The 18,793-nt window shown below is 42.4% G+C and overlaps 1 protein-coding gene across 1 annotated transcript in view; it reads left to right on the forward strand.

Annotated features, from left to right (window-relative positions):
- The first annotated feature begins 3,557 nt into the window (after window positions 1–3,557).
- CPS1 (carbamoyl-phosphate synthase 1) overlaps window positions 3,558–18,793 on the forward strand; it is a 169,712-nt gene continuing 154,476 nt past the window's right edge. The window contains exon 1 of the mRNA XM_066622052.1: window positions 3,558–3,683. Within this exon, the coding sequence (XP_066478149.1) occupies window positions 3,558–3,683 (126 nt within the window). The remainder of the gene's footprint in view (window positions 3,684–18,793) is intronic.

The raw sequence follows: 18,793 nt of genomic DNA on the forward strand, positions 1-18,793 counted from the left end.
GATTAGTGAGTAATGGTAGTGTTGATTGTTGAGAAAAGATTCGTATTCTCACACAGGAGTGGCATCAAGGGTTGGCCAAGTGGCTGAGGACCCACTTCCACCAGACAGCCCTCCATGCTAGTTTGACCACTAAACCCTCAGCACCAGTATTTCAGGCCCCCACCAATCTGCCCTCCCCCCACTGTTCACACAAGATAACTTAAATTCTGCACGCTTGCCTTTGATCCCTAAATCAAAAAAGGTAAATATTTATATCTTAATTTATATCATATTTATGCCTCACCATTACATAGGTTATCCCTAGAGAAAACTGCATTAAAATTTGAAAACTGAATATGATATGTTTGTCTTAGAACAGTAATAATTTTTCTTTCTCTGGAAGTTGACCCACTGATTGATTCATATGCTCCGTCCTCACGATCAGTAGTCATGCCCAAAGTTTGCCTAATATGTTTGTTAGTATCTTGTGCCATCCAAAAGGATATGGAATCAATCAGCTGGTAGTTCTTTCACAGGGGACTTTGATTTAAAACCAAAGAAAAATGTGTTGCATGTTAGCCCACTGACAGCAAATCATGAGGCCCTCTGTAATATAGATATTCCGAGTAATCCACTTTAGATAGGGCATGCAGTCAGAATGCTTGCCTTGAATCACATGTGGACAATGGAACTCTGTTCTTGGGAACCCTGGGTGCATAACAGACCTCCAGAGAACAAAGAGAGCCACAGTGGGCCTTGCTACAGAATGGAAGGGACTTGAAAGTTGCTGCCAATTAAGAGAATGGGAGGTGTTTTATTACTAAGAAGTACAACTGATCTAAGGGTCTTATAGATTGTCTGGTGGGCCACTGTGAGATACTGGAAGCTGGACTAGATGGGCCTTTGGCCTGATCCACCAGGGCTCTTCTTAAGTTCATTTATAATTTAACAATTTTGTGGGGACAAAAGCGGGAAATGGCATGTTAGATCTTTACCATTGACACATGGCTTGCTGAGAGTGGGACCCCAAAGAAATCCCTGAGACTGGAGATATCAAAAATGGGCAGGGTTAGCAGAAACAAATGGAGACAGAGAGCCCATACCATTAAACATGGTATAGCGGAAGGAATTTTGACAGGTGTAGTTTTTCAAACCCTTCCATGTTGAGCTGTCTCTGCCAAAATTCCCTCTTCTATGCAATGGATGAAGGTAGGCAATCTATCCCTGTTTATCTGGTAACCCTAAGAATGGGAAAATGCACACCACTCAAAATTCTAGTCTAGTGCATGACTAGCTTTGGAGGGGGGGGGGGACTGGAAATGGATTTCAATAGGAGGGCATATATCCAAGTATACATTTGAGAAACCAGCCTTTAGTAAGAACCTTTGTTGGGATAACATTTTATATCTCATAATAACTACAGGATATAAAGTGTTCATGAGGAATAATATCATGTGGATTTTTCCTCTTGCCTTCACTAATGGCACTGCTGACTGGTCTCCCCTAGAATTCTTGGTCTATTTATTTTTAAAATGAAGTTTTAAAATATTATTCACAACTTGTTTCCATCCTCACCGAGTAACTGCATGATCTCCCTGACTTGCAAAACGCTTATTTTTAAAGTACTGTATATCTTCTCCGGTATGCTTTTGGGCAAAGTGAATACATGTGAAATAAACTGTAGCCTTCCCCAAACTCCATGAAATGTCTCTCACTGTGGCAGTGGAATGGCACCAATTACCTTCTTTTTTGTATTTGTTTTTCTGTGTTAATAGCAACTAAAGCATTTCTGATCTTCTGGCTCTCTGATTTTTGATTCCATAACTTTTCAAATGGGTGCCTTTTAATTCTTAGGCCCTGGAAACCCTGTACATTAATTTGGCACAAAGGAATAATGTGGTGGAAAGAGATGCAATGGATTAGTCAGGCAGAGATTAAAGTGAGTCTCAGTGCCCCAAAGAGCCATCAAGTGAAATTGTCCCATAGATTTTGATATTTCATTCTTGTGTATGCTGCCAGCTAGACACCTCCATGACATTCAGACACATTCAGAACAGGTTTATGATTGCAGTGTCAGTGTACGCTAGAAAGAGAAGCTGAGCAGGAGGTGGGGAGAAAAACAGTAAAGTTTTTTAAATGTTTGGGTCTTCATTCTACTGCTCTTCCATTTCCCTCTCATTTCCATCTACTAACTTGGGACTGACAAGAACAAAAACAATGGAAGGCAGTGGTTAGAGTTAGCACAGCTTTCTTGGCTGTCTCTGAGGAAATTATTTCAAATTGAACTAACTGGGGTTTCCTTGCACATCTCTTGCGCTGGTGCATGACAGGACCTTGAGTGCAAAAGACCTTCAGAACAGACCAGAAAATAGTTTTTAAAAACTACCAGAAGTATAACATTAAGAAATAGAAAATTAGAAGTATCCTCAAAACAAAATATTAAGAACTATCCTGCAACGACTGTTGTTGGGATGTTGACATGGAACAAGGAGGCTTTGCATGAGATGAGAAGGCAACCATATTTAACAGGGACATTTTCACTATGGACACTCCTGTAGAACTACCCCTACAACTTGACTCCAAAAAGCCCAAAGCCAGGTGGATGCTATGCAGCCCAAATAATCAGACCTAGAGGATTCTGTGGCATAGGCTGCAATACTAACCACACTTTCCTGAGAGTAAGCCCCATTGAACAAAATAGGACTTACTTCTGAATAGACCTGGTTAGGATTGTGCCCATAATTTGTTGGGTTGAATGTCTCTCCAGATCTTGCTAAAGGAAATGTAGAGGTATGAAAACTAATTACATTCTTGTCAAAATACCCAGTCTTGTTTATTCTTGTCAAAATACTGGATTAGGTGGACTTTAGTTAAAGCCAGCAATGTCCTTCTTTTGTTCTTAGACAGAGAGCACTGAACACGGAGTATTTATGTCATAATTGTTAGGAGATTCTGCATGTGAACTCTTGCTTTACAAATTTTATGCACGTCAATGGGTGATGGGTATTATGATTCAAAAGAAAAAAGACGAATGTCAGCCCTTTCCTGCATTAGAATGTGATAGAATTTTGGAACAGAATCTTGGAAATGGTCATTGACCGTAGTCATTGCCATTTGCAGCAAATATGGTAAAGTAATATGTTTTTGGTGTAGTATATAAGACACTTAGTAATAAGTGTCAGTTACAAATTGTATGTAATCAGCATGTCTGTCCTAAGTAGAAGTCCCTTACCTTTTAATGTCAGTTGACATAGCTAATCTAGTTGAAAGATTGATAATTTCTTGCAGTTCCAGCTTCTTTCCAGGCAGAGGAGGGGTACAGTTGCTGATGTTTGGTCCAGGGGGATGCAACTTGGACCTACCTATGGCTCCTATCTCTCTAAGCATTACATTAAGACCCTCCTGCAAGGAGGAGTAGAGTGGGTGGAGTCCTTGGAGACCTTTTAATGGAAGAATGAATGAAAATACCAAGCAAAAGTTGCACAGCTGAGTCTGTACAGCAACTGCTCCTCACACTTTGCTTCCATATTCAGTTGTATAGTTTATATACCTCCCAATATTGTGACATTTTCTTCAAGATGACAAGAATTTTGACAACTTGCAAAATGGTGAAAACTCTGAGAGCAGGATTGGGTGTTTTCCATAGGACTGGTCAGCATCACCAGGGTTTTTCAAGAATCGGTATCCGATCGTTGAGTATGAAGGTAATTGCAATCTCTACTTATTGATTCTCCCTTTTTCTCTGTATGTAATTCTCTAAGAAGTAGTTGGCTGCGTGTAATCTTGCTTACGTACAAGCAAATACCTGAGCAAAACCAGGGTTCTAAGTTCTAATTTATTACAGTCTATTGGCTGCAAAGTGTATTTACTTAGCAAATACTTGTGTTGTCTATCCTGAGTTATAAACCTTAGGAGACATTCCTTAGAAAGGTGAAGGTCACGAACCCTGTTAAAATATACAGAGATCTTCAAATAATCTGGACAAGGCAGTTGGTTGAAATAATTGGTGTCTGTTACAGAAGAATGAAAAAAAAATTACTTGATTAATTTTAAACCTATTCTTAAGAACTTGCTGGAATATTTGACATCATTGTATTATATAGGTGTAACTCTTACGGGGTTGATTCCATTCCACTTGCTGGTTTAGTGCTGATATAGAGTTTATGTTTCTCCAGTGACACTTTAGTGTTAAAACTCAGTTTAATTCCTCCTGTAAATTCTAGTGTTCTAGGTAAAAACTAGTCTTTAAGGATAGGGCAAATATTTTCAGTATTCAGAATAAATATTTTCATCTGGGCAATTGCTAGGCCATCCTTACAGAATGCGGCAATCTACTGTACATACTTGCTAACCTTATCTCAGGATGTACAGGATTACTGTCCCAAGTGCTGAAGGAGGATATTGGGTCTGAAGTTTGGGTACCTATGGCCTAGTTCTCTCTGAAGTGATAGACCTGTGGCTGGGCATTGCCACTTCACACTGCAAGTGGGGTTTGTGGGTGTGGGTGTGGGTGTGAGTGTGAATGTATCTCTAAATCTCTTTCACACCTTTAGCTTGGAGTGCATTCATTCTGACAGTAATAATGAATGCCTTTACAGCCTCTGTTGACTTACAAAGGGCACAATCCTAACCTTGTGTCCCTCGCACCAGCCTAAGAGGGTCGCAAATGTGCCAAAAAGCACGTTTGCACCCCCTTGGGAGCAAGCTGTGCCAGTGCACAGAGGTGCACTGGAGCACGGAGGCTGGATGCAGCCTCCGTGGCAGCTTGCACCAGAAGGGTTGTGTCTGCTGAACTTGGCCAACGTAGGGGTCTGGGGAGGGCAGGGAGGAGGGTGTTCCAGGGCGGGGAGAGGGTGTTCCAGGGGGCAGGCAGGCAAGAAGTGTGAGGCAGGGCTGGGACCCGGCAGTTATGCCAGATCTCAACCCCGTTCCCTGAGCACTGGAAAGCGACTCCAAGCTGCTCTGTTCTCCTCAGACTTGTGCTACCTCCTGAGGTGGCGCAGGTCCAAGGAGACCCATTGGGGCTGTGGTGGCTTACCCAGGGGTAAGGGGAAAAGTTTCCCTTTGCCTCTGGCTGAGCCGATTCTAGCCCCAGTCTTGTGCTGGATACGGCACAGGCCTCCTGGCCTGCCTGTTCCAGTGCAAGATAGGATTGCGCTGAAAACCAACTTGGCTTGAAAAAAAATATCTGGGAAAGAATGTCTGAGTTTACCATTATTCCTATGGGCCAAGGGCTAGTCTTGTAGTATTATGCTCCACTGTGAAACCGAGTTTTGTGAATGGAATTTTGGTATTGGCACCAGGCAGCTTTTGCCTTCAAGTCACTTACTAAAACAGTGGCACTATCTGGCTTCAGAATAATAAACACAGTTGCAAGTCAAGGTAGTCTATGTTTATCTGGCTCAGACTGAATTCAGATAAAGTGCCCATATATTTGGTACGATTGCAGGGGGCTGATGGGAAGGTGTGTAGACTCCTGTACAGGGTCCCCTTTGTATTTTGTTTGTTGGAAGGAACATCCCTAGATTTCATTTCCTCCAATTTAATGCAGCTTGCATGTACCATATCACAGCATCATTGGGGTTTATGTGGACACTTCATGAGCACAGTCATGCTGTCACAAGAGACTCTCTCAAATTCTTTTAGAGCTCCCCTTATTGGTCTAGTGGTGGTTAGCTTCTTTGGTAGCCATCTTCCACTGGAGGCCATTCCACCATGAGCTACCTGTGACTTCTCTTCTGTTATAAAGTGTCATGCGTAGTGATGGTGCTGTATAAATAATTAGTAGTGGCACATCTTCTGCCCCACTTATTATCTTAACGTGAAGCAAAACAAACCCACATAAGTGAACCAACAGCTAATCATTGAGACAAGCTGAGAGGCATGGGCAGTTTACATTGGGAGGGGGCAAAGGCATAGATCTGTGACCTCTGCTGTCTACCTACCATGAAGAACATGTACAGAATAGCTGTAAGTGAAAATATGATCCCACATCCTCCCCAGCTTGATATGCATTTCTTGAAAATGCAGACGAGGTGTTGAAGGTGGCAAGGCAGCAGGAGGGATATTTTTGCCATTCCTCTCTACCCACTCACATATGTACACCTATGCAGAGATGCATAAACATTAATGGTGGCTGAAGAAGAGCGGATGGGGGTGGGAATCCATCCTTTGGTCTCCTATTTCACCCCTTTTCTCTAATCCCCTTTTCTAGTCCCATCACCCTTGCCTCCTATTTTTTCCCCAACTGACGGATAAGCATGAGAAAGATGAGGAGAAAAGGGACTGATAGGCTTTCTAAGCCATGCAGTTGGCTATGATTGCCTCATGGATGGGGATCGTCTTTGTGTGGTAGCCCAGTTCAACCTCTCATAAGTCAGCACTCAATAAGTGACGCCTCGGTATCAGGTGTGGGGATGGCTTGGCTTTGACTGTCGTCTCTTTTTATGTAATTCTTCTCTTCTACCATATCTTTTTAAAATGCAGCTTGCACGTTCTCTGTTTTTTCTGTTTATTAAAAACAATATAATTACTATAGGTGTTATTTAATTTGTTTTACCAATATGCGCATATGCTCCAGAGATCATGCATTCAAGTTCTGGATCCTTGGGGAAAGGTTTGTTTACTTAAGAGCGCCTTTCTTCTTTTATTACTTCTTTGGTTCCCTTCTCAGCACTCTGTTTTGTTTAAATATTATGACTTATCTTTTTTTAACCCTCATTTAGCTTTTAGTTTAGATTTTCAACTGATTCCCTTTTCTTACCTTTTTATTCTGCCTTATTCTTAATGCATTTTTTTTGCTGCCATTTCTATTTTTAATTTTATTCTGTACCAATAAAGAAAATATTTTTAAGTTCTTTCTGATGTGAAGTTAGTTTAAAATTTCTCCATTGTTTCAAATACCATTTTGGCCATATGTTTTATAGGTAATTATTATACTGTATTCTCTTTTCAATTTAAGTGTTTTAATGGTCCTCATTATATCTGATTTTTTTAAAAATAAACTGGATGTGTGAACCAACCTAAGTAATATGGAGAGGTGCAACAGAGCTTTAATTCAAAAACCTAGCAATAGATCTCTGTCAATAAAAATTAATGAAGGCTTCAAACATACATTCCATTGACCAGCAAGGAAGTCTCAATTGATGGCAGTCATCCATTGCTAAGTGAACTTGGATAGGATTGGACTAGATTACTTTCTATATGACCTAATTAAGGGCACAATTCTATGCTCGTCTGGTGCTGTGCAGTAAAGTGGTGCCAAAATGGCTGCCACTGTCAGAGAAGCAGTCGGAGGTTCCTTTACCCCGTGTAAAACTCTGGTGGCCCCGAGAATTTACTTAAAGCTGCACCAGATAAGTAGCTGGTGCAGAACTAAGGAAAGCTGTGTCGGGCTCAGCAGCTTGGGACAAAGGATAGGATGTGGCATCATCCCTGCCCCTTCCCAGGCCTAAATCTGCCTCTGGCCCCCTTCCCCTGCCCGGTTCTGTCCTCTCCCCAACTTCCCCCCTCCCCCCTCTCCAGAACACTGGCGGGGAACTTCCTGGTTCTCCTACCAGCATGGAAGCCCAATGCCAACCGGTACTGGCCTCTCTGGCATTGCCACTTGTTTCTTACCAGTGGCAAAGTCTCTTATGGCAGTTTCACAATATCCATTGCCGGGACAGTGCATGGGCCACCAGCGCTGCTCCGGTGTTGGATTGGACTACCAGACTGTACTTGTTTGTTCTATGGCTTGCCCAACTGTCTTAACCAGTACTTTCCCCTCATATTCATTCTCCTCTTCTTTTCCTTCTGCTCTCCTGCAGTTTCTCTTCTTCCCCTAGTCTTTCATGTTTACACCCTGTACATGAACAGGAAGTTTTAACTTTTAGCATCATCCCTTTCATCATTCCCACATCATCCCTGGGCTTTTTTTTTGGGGGGGGGGGGGGAGGGAGACAGCATATGTGCTTGCCATGCACCTACTATACTAATGGGGGAAGTGACTGACATCCACTGCTTCGCCTTTTCATAATAGTGGCAACTTTTCATGCAGTTGCTTCAGGTCCTGTTTTCTTAGATAAGGATTTTTCCACTATATAAGTGACTAGGCACAAGTTTCTTTAGTTTTTCCCATCACTTATTTTGGTTAGATCTAACAGAATGGTGTGATGTATTTTCTCTCACTGACATGTTACAGAGTACTGACTCATTCTGTCTCGGCCTCAAATTATGCAGCTTAGGGCTCAGTCCTATCCAACTTTCCAGCTCTGATTTAACTGAGCCAACGGGGTGTGCACTGTGCCCTGTGGTGGTGAGGGGCAGTCACAAAAGCGTCCTCATGGTAATGTTTGTTTCCTTACATTGTGGCTGCATTGGTGATGGAAAGTTGGATAGGATTGGGCCCGTAATTTATGTACCCCAATTATCAAGAAGGTACTTGGTACCTTCAACCACTTCTCTTTCCCATTTTCTTTTTCAAGTTTATGTCTGCTGACTCTAAGTTTGGTTTGAAACTGTCTCTTCTTTGACCCACTTTGCTGCAGTGAGATCCTCCAACAGTGTGGCAAACTTTGTCCCCTGACCGAAAACAGCAGTTCTGATTGTTGCACCTTTTTGGTTTGTGCTGTTTCAGTAACTTGGCTCTTGGTGTCTTTGAGGCACTGGTGACATTGCGGAAAATGAATGAATGAGTGGCAGATTTATAGCAGAAGGCTAAGGTGCTTAAATGTTAACAACCTCTTGTCAAAGAACTGTGTACCAAGGAAGCATTACCTTATCATCTTGGCAGCCTGAATGACAGAAATTTCCGCTGCAGGGAGATCTCTATTGGTACTGTACTGTATTGCCGGCAGACAGGGTCTTCAGTTCCTAGTCCCTGGTTCAGTGTTGTTTGTACCTCCCCCAATGGATTTCTAACACACATTTCCTTTCCAGCAAAGCTCTGGTAACTTTGGAAGCTGTATACTGGACTGAAATTCAACAGATGTGGCTTTTTTTTTTTTTGACATGGAATAGTAGTGTCAGGGAAAGCCATACCTGCATTTCTACCGGTTCTGCAGCTTTTAAAAACATACAGGTTTTCTTGTCCGAAAACAGGTGGTAGCTCCATTAGATTCTTTCTTTGAATCTCTGCATTGTCAGTCTGGAATCCCAGTGCTGACAAGAGCAGAATGCTTGTGTCACCCTTGCATTGGTCTCTGGACATGCACTGAGGCGCTCTCTCCATTAGTGGTACATCACATGACATTGTGCTGAGGCAGAGGCCAGTGATTTTCAACTTTTTTCGTCTCATGGCACACTGACAAGGTACTAAAATGGTCAAGGCACACCATCAGTTTTTTGACTATTGACAAGGCACACCATGCTGTTGGTGGGGTGCTCATATCCCCAATGGTCCTATTAATAAATGACCCTCCACCAAACACCGGTGGCACACCTGGGGACCATTCGCGGCACACCAGTGTGCCACGGCACAGTGGTTGAAAATGGCTGGTCTAGGCCTTTAAGGGCCAAGTTTTGATTCCAGTGAAGCCTTTCTATGAGCTATCCTAGATACCCTATACTTTCCTTGATACTCCAAGGCAGACATTCTAAAACAAGGGCGTTGTGACTAGGGCATCAGCAACAGCAGCAACACAATTGGGATGATCTTGTTACTGCTGGGGAGGGAAGGGTTTTTTTTTCTCCCTGAGAGTTTGGGAACTACTACACTAAGGTTAAGGCAGTAGTTCCCAAACTGTGTGCCACAATAATCTGGGGCATTGCAAGGCACTAGCTGGGGCATTGTGAGATGCCTGCCACCCAGGAGGTTAGAGGCTTGGTGCAATGGGAAGAACCCCCACATGGGAAAACGATGTGCTGGGAAAATCCCTCCCACCAACCCTGGCCCCTTTACCTTTGTTTGTAGCAGCATTTTGGGCCCCCATACCTAGAAGTAACTGCTGATGACATCATCTCCAGTCACTTCCAGGAGTCACACACTGCATTCTCAGCGTCAAGGGGCATTGTGGGTCCCTAGAGTTTGGGAACTGCTGCTCTAAGGACCAGAAGATGGGATATAAATGAAATATTAGCAGTCAACTTTTATTTTAAAAGTTGTAGATGCAACATGGGAGGCACAAATTTGAGTGAGATCACAGCTCACCTTCCATGAACTGGAAAAAGTTGTGCTTTTCCCAGTTCTTGGAATCTTGTGTGAGTTGCTTCGACATTACACTGTTCATACAAGTTGACTGCTCTCAGGAGCAGTTTTCTTCCACAAAAGGTATCCTCAGAAATGACTCTCAGCTTCTTATGTTGCTGCACACTACAAGTACTTTTGCCTCACTGGGTCTGTATCCATAATACACGAGAGTCTATTGCATTATTTAGGCTCCCTTGTGCCTTCGTAACCTTTTGGAATATCTAAGATGATGGATGGTGACACCAAAGGGCTTTAACTGGAAGTCAGGTGGGGGTCACATTACGGAGGAAGATCAAAAGCAGCGAGCTGAGCTGTAATGTCCTTAGCAGAAGTAAAAGTGCTGAGCACTGTGACAAGCTCCTAAATGTGTTGTGACAGGCTCATTGTTCATGGCTCAGTCATGACTTAATCCTGGTCAGAATCTTCATAGGATTTCAAAAGACAACTTTACTGCCCTCACCCCAAACCAAGCTGCGGGAGAGATCTCCAAGTATACATATATGTCATGAGAGCCAGGATGGTATAGTGGTTCTGGAGTTGGACAGACTTGGAAGATCCAGATTCATAATTCCCACTCAGGCATGAAGCTTCTTGGGTGACCTTGGGCCAATCACTCTCTCAGCCTCACCTACTTCACAGGGTGGCTGTGAGGACAAAAGGAGGAGGGAAGTATGTACACTAGCCTGAGTTCCTTGAAGGAAGGATAGTATAAACATTTGAAAAATATAAATAAATAGCTACCAGTGTGGTCTTTTCGTGGACTTTGACTGCGGAAAAAAGAGAGGTGTGCCATCAGTGCACCTGTCTCCATTTGGCATACGGCTGGCCCTCTGACATCTCCCCTGTGTTTGGAGTTCGTATGGGTCTTTCCTGAGCAATAGGAAAAGAACTGACTGTCATCAAATAGCGCAGCTGGTATATTTTCATTTATCTGTTTATGGATTAAGATGTGAGCAACTCTTAGCTAAATCATTTTTGTTCCTTCTGTTCTTTTACCTCTGGAGGCTCAAGATGACAAAGGTGGAGATTTCCTGATGTAGACACATTGCTCTCCAAGAAAATGCCAGAAGTGGTTCCGCCCTCTGCTATTGAGAGTTGGGGTTTGTTCTTGATCAAAGGGACAATCATAATTAAAGATCACAATCTCATATTGCAGCTCTGTTACCACTAGAGGGCAGAAGACAGCTGCAACGTGCAGCTTTTATTTGTAGGAAGAAGTGAGAGGCTGCACTGTAAAGTCAGACCCCCCCCCCCCCCCAAGCAAAACTCAGATTGGTGCTCAACAATGGAATTTATTTGTGATATTTGACATACCCATACACTTCAGCAAACATTCTTATGGCCCAAACCTATGTAATGCTAGCGCCAGCAGAATGATCATTCTGCCAGCACAGAATGCCACAAAGCAGCCATTAAGCAATTTGTGAGATCAGTAGCAGCCAGCATGCTGGCAGGAAGGCTGGAGCCTTCTGGTGCATGCCAGTGAACATTGGGAGACTCGCTGGAGCAGGTAAGTCCAGCAAAGGAAGTGGAACAGGGCAGGAGAAAGGGGTGGAATAGGGAGCACATGGTCAGGCAATGGGTGGATCCGGCCTGAGAATGGACAGATTTGGTGGTGGATGCCAAACCCACACCCCCTTCCTGGGCCTAATCTGCCTGCACAGATCCATATGAATTTGTGCACGGCCTCATAGTGACTGCTGGTGCTTGCCGTGGAGCTTACCCCAGGATAAGGGAACAAATTTCCCAGTATCCCAAGGAGTCCTCCAGCAACTGAAAGTCCCCTGTGGAATGCAGCACAAGCCATGTTGGTTATACTGCATTGCCATGCGGAGATTTAGGTAGAATTGGACTGTACGCTGTGATCTCATTCCTGTCAGTTCTTTTCTGCATGAACACATCATAAAATAACTGATAAGCAGCCCCTCCCCTTTTTTGTCATTTGCCGAGTCATCGGTTTTAGTTGTTGTTACAGAGTTGTTTTCACTCCTGTGGTTTTTGCTTTTGCAAACAGTCAGAAGTGTCTGTGACTAGAACTATGTCTTGAAATGGTGCCTCAAATATCGTAGATTAACTTTGTGTTTAGGTGCTATGCTGAGGCTTTGCCTCTTGTTTAGAGGTGACATGGGACAAGTGCTGACAAGCAGCTGATTCCTGCTCCCCCCCCCTCCATTGTAAGGCCCTTGTAGTTACTGGCTAGAAAGGGACTTTTCACATTCTCAGAGTGCTTTTCTTTATTATTGTGAATCATTACATATGAAGATGGGCTCACTTCCATCTGGCAGTGACAGAACTGGGACAGAAGGGAAACTTTTCACTCTGTCAAAAATCAATAGGACTTTGTTCAGAGAAAATATGTTTAGGATGAGAACATTAATGTGAAGTCTTAACTTGTGGGACACTGCTTGCCCTTTCCAAAAATGCCTCTTCTGTGTTTCCCCATCACACTATTTTTTTCTGATGCTATCATTGGGATCTATTGCTTGTCACCCCTTTGAGAGCTTTCCCTATCAGCAATTGTGCAGCAATTGTGACTGTGGCCTGAGTGCGTGGAGGGGAGGGACTCACCAACTACCACCATCTGCAGACCTTTCCACTTTGCTAGCCTTCTTTGTAAGCCAGCCCCAATTATCGTTATGCACTTCCAAAGGCATTGAATATCCTTCAGTAATTACCTTGGGTAACTACATTTAATGATAGTTTAAGCCCCAGGTGGGCTTAACTTATAGTTCTACTAATAGTTCTTATTCCCTCTCCAATCTCAAGCTTAACCAAATTGATTTTGCCAATACTTTGAGAACGAGGCCAAGAGTTTGAATGAAGCAGTACTTTGGGAAAAATTCATTACAACTGGGGTTCCTTAAGGCAGGACCTGCTGATGTAAAGTTTCCCTGCTTTTTGGAAAGAGTGCAGAAACCTCTTCTGTTGATGTTTGTATCCTTTAACGAACATTTGAAGCAATGGAATTTACAGGTGACGAACGTAAAGAGTAGAATGAACAAAGCAGTAAACAGGCAGTTTGTAACAGTCCAGCTGAGTGGGCAAAGGAGAGAATTGGGAGTGTCATAAAACCTTTAGGAGCAAGAAAAAAATGTAATTGAGAGGAAAAATATTGAATTCTGACTTGACTTTTCCAGTCAACTGTAAAAGGGCTTGTTCAACGTATGGTAGGTGAACAGAAAATAAAACTTGGAATTGAATAGGTTTACTTGATTTTCATGTTCCATGCTGTTGGAACAATTTCAGAGTTAAGGTGCTTTAACATAGAACTTGGACTTCTCAAAACGTTTGGTTAGATAAAGGGAATTAAGGGGAAAATGAGCATATGGGGGAATAAGCCTGAAAGCCAGGTGTAAAAAGCAAAGGACTGTCCTGTGATAGAGAGCCTCCTCCTTGACTACAGGAATCTCATCCAGTCTTTTCCTGGGCACTTAATTTTCATCAGAGGCTTCTATTACATTTTCAATTATTATTTTTTTCCTTGGCTGCAGACATTTAAAAAAAAAAACTGACACTAGAAGCAACCCAACTAAGGGCACCATTACATGCTTTAAGAAGTGCAGGTTTGACCTCCTGCTATGAACACTTGTGGGGAACCAGTGTGTTCAGCATAATCTAAGAAGAGATTGCCTTAGTAACTGCCATCTTTGCAGAATAGTTCTTTATCTGGTGGACACAGCGGTCCTTGTGCATGGTATCTGATATACGTTAAGTGCTACCTAGTTGATAACCTGCTTTGTTCAGAGGCTGGCTCTGGCTGTAAAGCAGCACGATATTATCATTCAGAGGTCTTCCACTGGCACAATAATAATGATGATGATAATGATTGCTAGAATAGCCAGGATATTCAAGTGCAGAACTATGGCATTGGACTGCAAACTGGAACTTCTACAAAGTCGTGAGGTTTTGCAGTCTATCAATTGGTTGTTTATTAGTCATAATATTATCTATCAAGAACTACCTGTCAAAATGAGACTATGGGTTGTTGCCAACATGCCCTCTTGCTTATTTTTTTTTTTTTTTGCTTTAACTCATTGGTTCCCAAACTTTTCAGTGCCACACACCACCTTGTCCTCTGTGGTCTGTCATGACACAATGTGTGTGTTGCACCACAAAGCCTTACTGGGAGCCTCGAGAGGCCACTTCCTGGTTGTGCTGCGCCCATGACGCACTCCTCTGCAGGCCCCAAAATACCTGCAGAAGCAAACCAGAAATCACTTCCTCAAGGCATTCTGGGACCAATGGAGTGGGTCCCAGACCCAGCACTACCTTGAAGCAGCCTCTGGAGACTCCCAGTAAAGTTTTGTGGCATGACACACCACATATCATGTCACAACATACCAGTGGGTCACAACCACAATTTGAGAAATGCTGCTTTAGCTTAACAAGGTGAGATCTGGATTATAAGAAAATGGCCAGTGTTTAGGGGAAAACCGATGACCAGGCAGTTGTCTATGGGCACATGGCTCAGTTGCCTTGCTGAAGCAAAGCCAATATAGTTCTGGTCAGCATCTGTTTGGCAACTGCTTGAGAACTCCTATCTCTGCTGCTTTGAATTCCATGATGGAAGGAAGAAGAGAGATAAATGTAATGCAGAAAATGAAACAGAAAGACACTCTCATTCATGTGTTTTTATGTGGGTTGTAGCCTTTGATATTACCCTGGCTTCCCAGATATATTAAAGGTTCAACTTTCTATATATTTTTACATCCAAATGGTTGTCCTTATGGACAGGAGTCTGAAAAACGAGGGAGATATCCAGGACCTTTGCTGATCAAATGAGGGATGTTATGGTGGAAGGGGCAATGCAGCCAAGCATACACGGCCCCCTGTGCAGTAGATCAGCTTGCAAGTTTGGGAAAAATATCATGATAGCATATTGCATGTATAGCCTTTCCATAGGGATGAATAGTGCCCCAAATAATGCTACAACTGGCTCAAGAATGAGGTGCAAATTCACATCCACTTTGGAATCTGGGAACAAATTTTGGGAAAATGACCCATCAAATTGATTAGAGAAATTGATTTAGACCCATTAGAGAAATTGATTAGAGAAATTGATTAGACCCATCAAATTGATTAGAGAAATCCAGGGTTGTTTTTTTCTTTTTTAATATGTGCAAGCATTGCAATAGAATAAGAAAAATCCCATTGATGTGGATCCTGTAATGTAAAACTAAGAAAAGTCAAACTACATCAATAGTAGCAGCAAATTTGTGTTGGATGAGCTTCATTAAAAAAAAGTATCAGTGTACTGGAAAAATTCTGAGGTGTGGGGAGATTCCAGTTTGGCAAGCAGTATTCTCCAAAAAACACGTTTGGGATTCTGAGGACTATTCCCACTGTTAGGAAATGGATCAAGGGATCTTTAATTCTGTTTCAAGCTGAAATCTCTTGTGCAGGGAACTGATTAGCCCAAGTGGCCTTTTCTAATGGTTTGTAAATCAATTTTTTTTTTGTTGCATTAGAAAAGAGCAGCATATCAGCTGAGGGATGTGTGATAATGCCCACACTTGCAATTTAAGTAAAAATAATTGCTTCAGGAGTGCTGCATAAACACATCTGTTCTTAAATAATGATCATGATAAATCAAGAACAGGACAGTATTTGCCTGTCTAGAAATATATACACAGCCAGAGTACTTTTCACCTGTGCTGCACATGGCCCTCTGGGCAGGGTAATAAGGCCAAATAGTGCAACATTGTGTTTACGAACAAGCATTTTATCGCACTTCTGCACCTTGGCTGCGTTAGAGCGAAGGGACTAGATCAATCCCACACACAGCAGACTTGGGCGAAGGCTTTATTGTATAAGAGAAAATAGCCCTTGCTACATAGCCACAACAACAGAGCAGGAAACTGGAAGCTAAAGAGGATGTAATGAGGTTGTGGGAGAGAAGCAACCAACCAACAAGATAGGTTACATCTTGTTTACACCCCATACTGTTGGAGGCAACCATTTACACCCTTTGTCACTGCTGTATACACTGGTGTGTCTGGGTGAGATTGAAAAATGTCTGATCCCAGGAGCTTTCTGGGCCAGCTCCTGGGCCCCCTTTCTGACCCTGGGCCTGGGTACAAATTACCCCCTTTACTCCCCTCTCCTAGGCCCTGGGTTGAGCACCTAATACCTGTTGCTTTACACTGTCCAGTATGTCTCTGAGTTTCAGGTATGTCAGTGCTGAGTTCCACCTCTTCTTCATTTTGGTTTATGGTTTTTCTCTCATTTATGAGAGGGCTCCTTTCAGTAATCTGAGGTTGCATGGTACGTGGTACTTCATCCTGGTGTCTCCTCAAAGCACACTACTGTATTCCATTTATATCAACCTTATCTTCTTTGGGAATAGCATCCTGTATTTTTCCCACTGGTCACTGTAACCAACTAGTAGAGGTCTTTTTAAACATTTATATATTTTTCTCAGATTTTGGTTTTTTTCCCAGGTTCAGAAAGCAGTGTTATGTGTTTTTATTCCAAGAGCACATTTTTATATATTATAATCATGAATTAGAATCACTTTAACAGTGTACTAGGTAGGTGATATAGGTGGTATAATGTCAGCAGTTGTGGCCACAGTCATTGCAGAGTCAATTAGGTGTTAGAAAATGGTTTAATTTTTTTCACAGATTTTGGGTTTTTTGTTTTGTTTTGCTTGTTTTACAAAAATGAGAAGTGTAGAGTTATGTTTTTATTTTGTTATCACTGAAAAATCACACTTCTAGTTAATCACCCTGAACGCTTCTATTCTCCAGTTTTTGACAGCTTCTCGTTTGGAACGTACGTGTAGGTTTGTATCCACTTACTCTGATGTGCTTCATGCTGGGTTTGTATGTACTGTACATCACAGTTCATATGGAATGCTGTCAGTTCCTTTTGATAGCAATCTGTTTTGGAGGAAGGTAACTGTTATAATTGCTTCAGCCCAGTGCCTATGAGATCATTTAGTATCCAGTAACATGGCATCTGACCATCTCAACTAGGATACGGTTCTTTTTCTGCTACTCCATTTTGTTCAGGTGTATAAGGCACAGTTGTCTGATGTTCAATGACTTCTTCCTTTAGCCATGCTTCCAGTTTCTTTCCTGTGTACTGTATTTGCTATCCCCATTGTGTGTGTGTGGAGCGTTTGTGGTTTCCTTTGAAATGTGTTCCTGATTATTGTTGCATACTCTTGTAATTTTCCAAGCATCTCATTTTTTAGTTTCGTGAAATATGTGACAGTATACCTGGAATCGTAATCGATGAACGTCAACACATATTTCTTCTCATCTGATTGGTCCACCATTGGTTCACCAGTGGCACCACTGATGATCTCCAAAGAATGCGTAGTCTTGCTTTGACTGTTTTTTGGAAAGGGGGACATGTGTTGCTTTTATGCAACGTGTGCACTTTGTATGAGTGTGGCACAGTGGCATCCTCATGTCCTCAGTTAAATCTCACTTTTCAAGGTCTCTTCTGCTATCTGGGTATTTATGTTCTAGGTGTTATATCCCAGGTGGATCCATTATTATGCTGAACTTCAATGGAGGATATAGTTCTGGTGGATGAGTTTGTTCATTCACAGTTCCCCTGGCTAAAATCTCTGTCCCCTCTTTAATCTCATGTTGATTTCTTAGAAATTATTAAGGTTTCAATTTTGAAATTTGAAATTATTGAGGTTATTGCTAATGAGGTGCTTCACTGACAGAAGACTTCCATGCAGGTCTGGGACATGTCCTCTTTGATAGCATCCTGCAGCTTCAGAATCCATAGCCAACTCCCTCTGCAGTGATGTTCTTACCATCTGCTTGGAAGATCTTGTCCTTTTGCACTGAGGTCAGTTTCTGCAAATAATTCCTGGTTACTTGTCATGTGGCTTGTTGCTCCTGAATCAATGTGCTGTCCATATGATGTGTGGCCCTGAATGGCTTTCAAGCAACCACCCCATAATTCATCTGAAGAATTACCTGTGGTTGCACTGACTGTTTCTTTTGGAATTTTTATTTGTTTATGGCTCAGCTCTCCAACTTGAGCAGATCTTTTTCAGATGCCCAAACGTCTTGCTCTGAAATATACCCTGGTGTCTCTCTTCTACCTTATTCCACCTATATTGAGGACTGCCTCTGATTTTTTTTTCCACTATCTTCACTCACTTGAATTTCCTTTCTGCAGCTATAGTCACTCATTGCCTTTAACACAGTCCACCATTAGATCTGACTTTGTCCTGCTATCCTGCTGTCAAGGACATTGATGAGGGTGCCCTGTGGCTTTGAGAGCACAGCAACAGTGCCGCTACATTATTGTCCTTCATTTCTTCTCCAAGCCCATGGAGCTGTTCCACAATCTCCAACATGGCAGCTAGATATTTATGTATTTCCTGTCCTCTGCTGTGTCTCATGTTGTACAGTTTATGCAGCAAGTATAACTTACTGTTTTGTTTTGAGCACTTGTGCAGTTCCTGGAAGGTTTTCCACATAGCTTTAGCTGTGTACTCTTTCCGTATGTGGATATGTTGATCATCTTCAGCTAGCAGTGTTATGGTTATCTTTGCTGTTCGTTTGCTTCATTCCCATTCTGCTGGATTGTCAACTGGTCTATCTCTGCTTCAAACATCCTGCAAGTCATCTTTGGACAGCAACCCTACCTTGCACTTCCAACACTGACCATTCC

This window comes from Tiliqua scincoides, chromosome 1, assembly GCF_035046505.1.
Source record: "Tiliqua scincoides isolate rTilSci1 chromosome 1, rTilSci1.hap2, whole genome shotgun sequence".
Lineage (NCBI taxonomy): Eukaryota > Metazoa > Chordata > Lepidosauria > Squamata > Scincidae > Tiliqua > Tiliqua scincoides.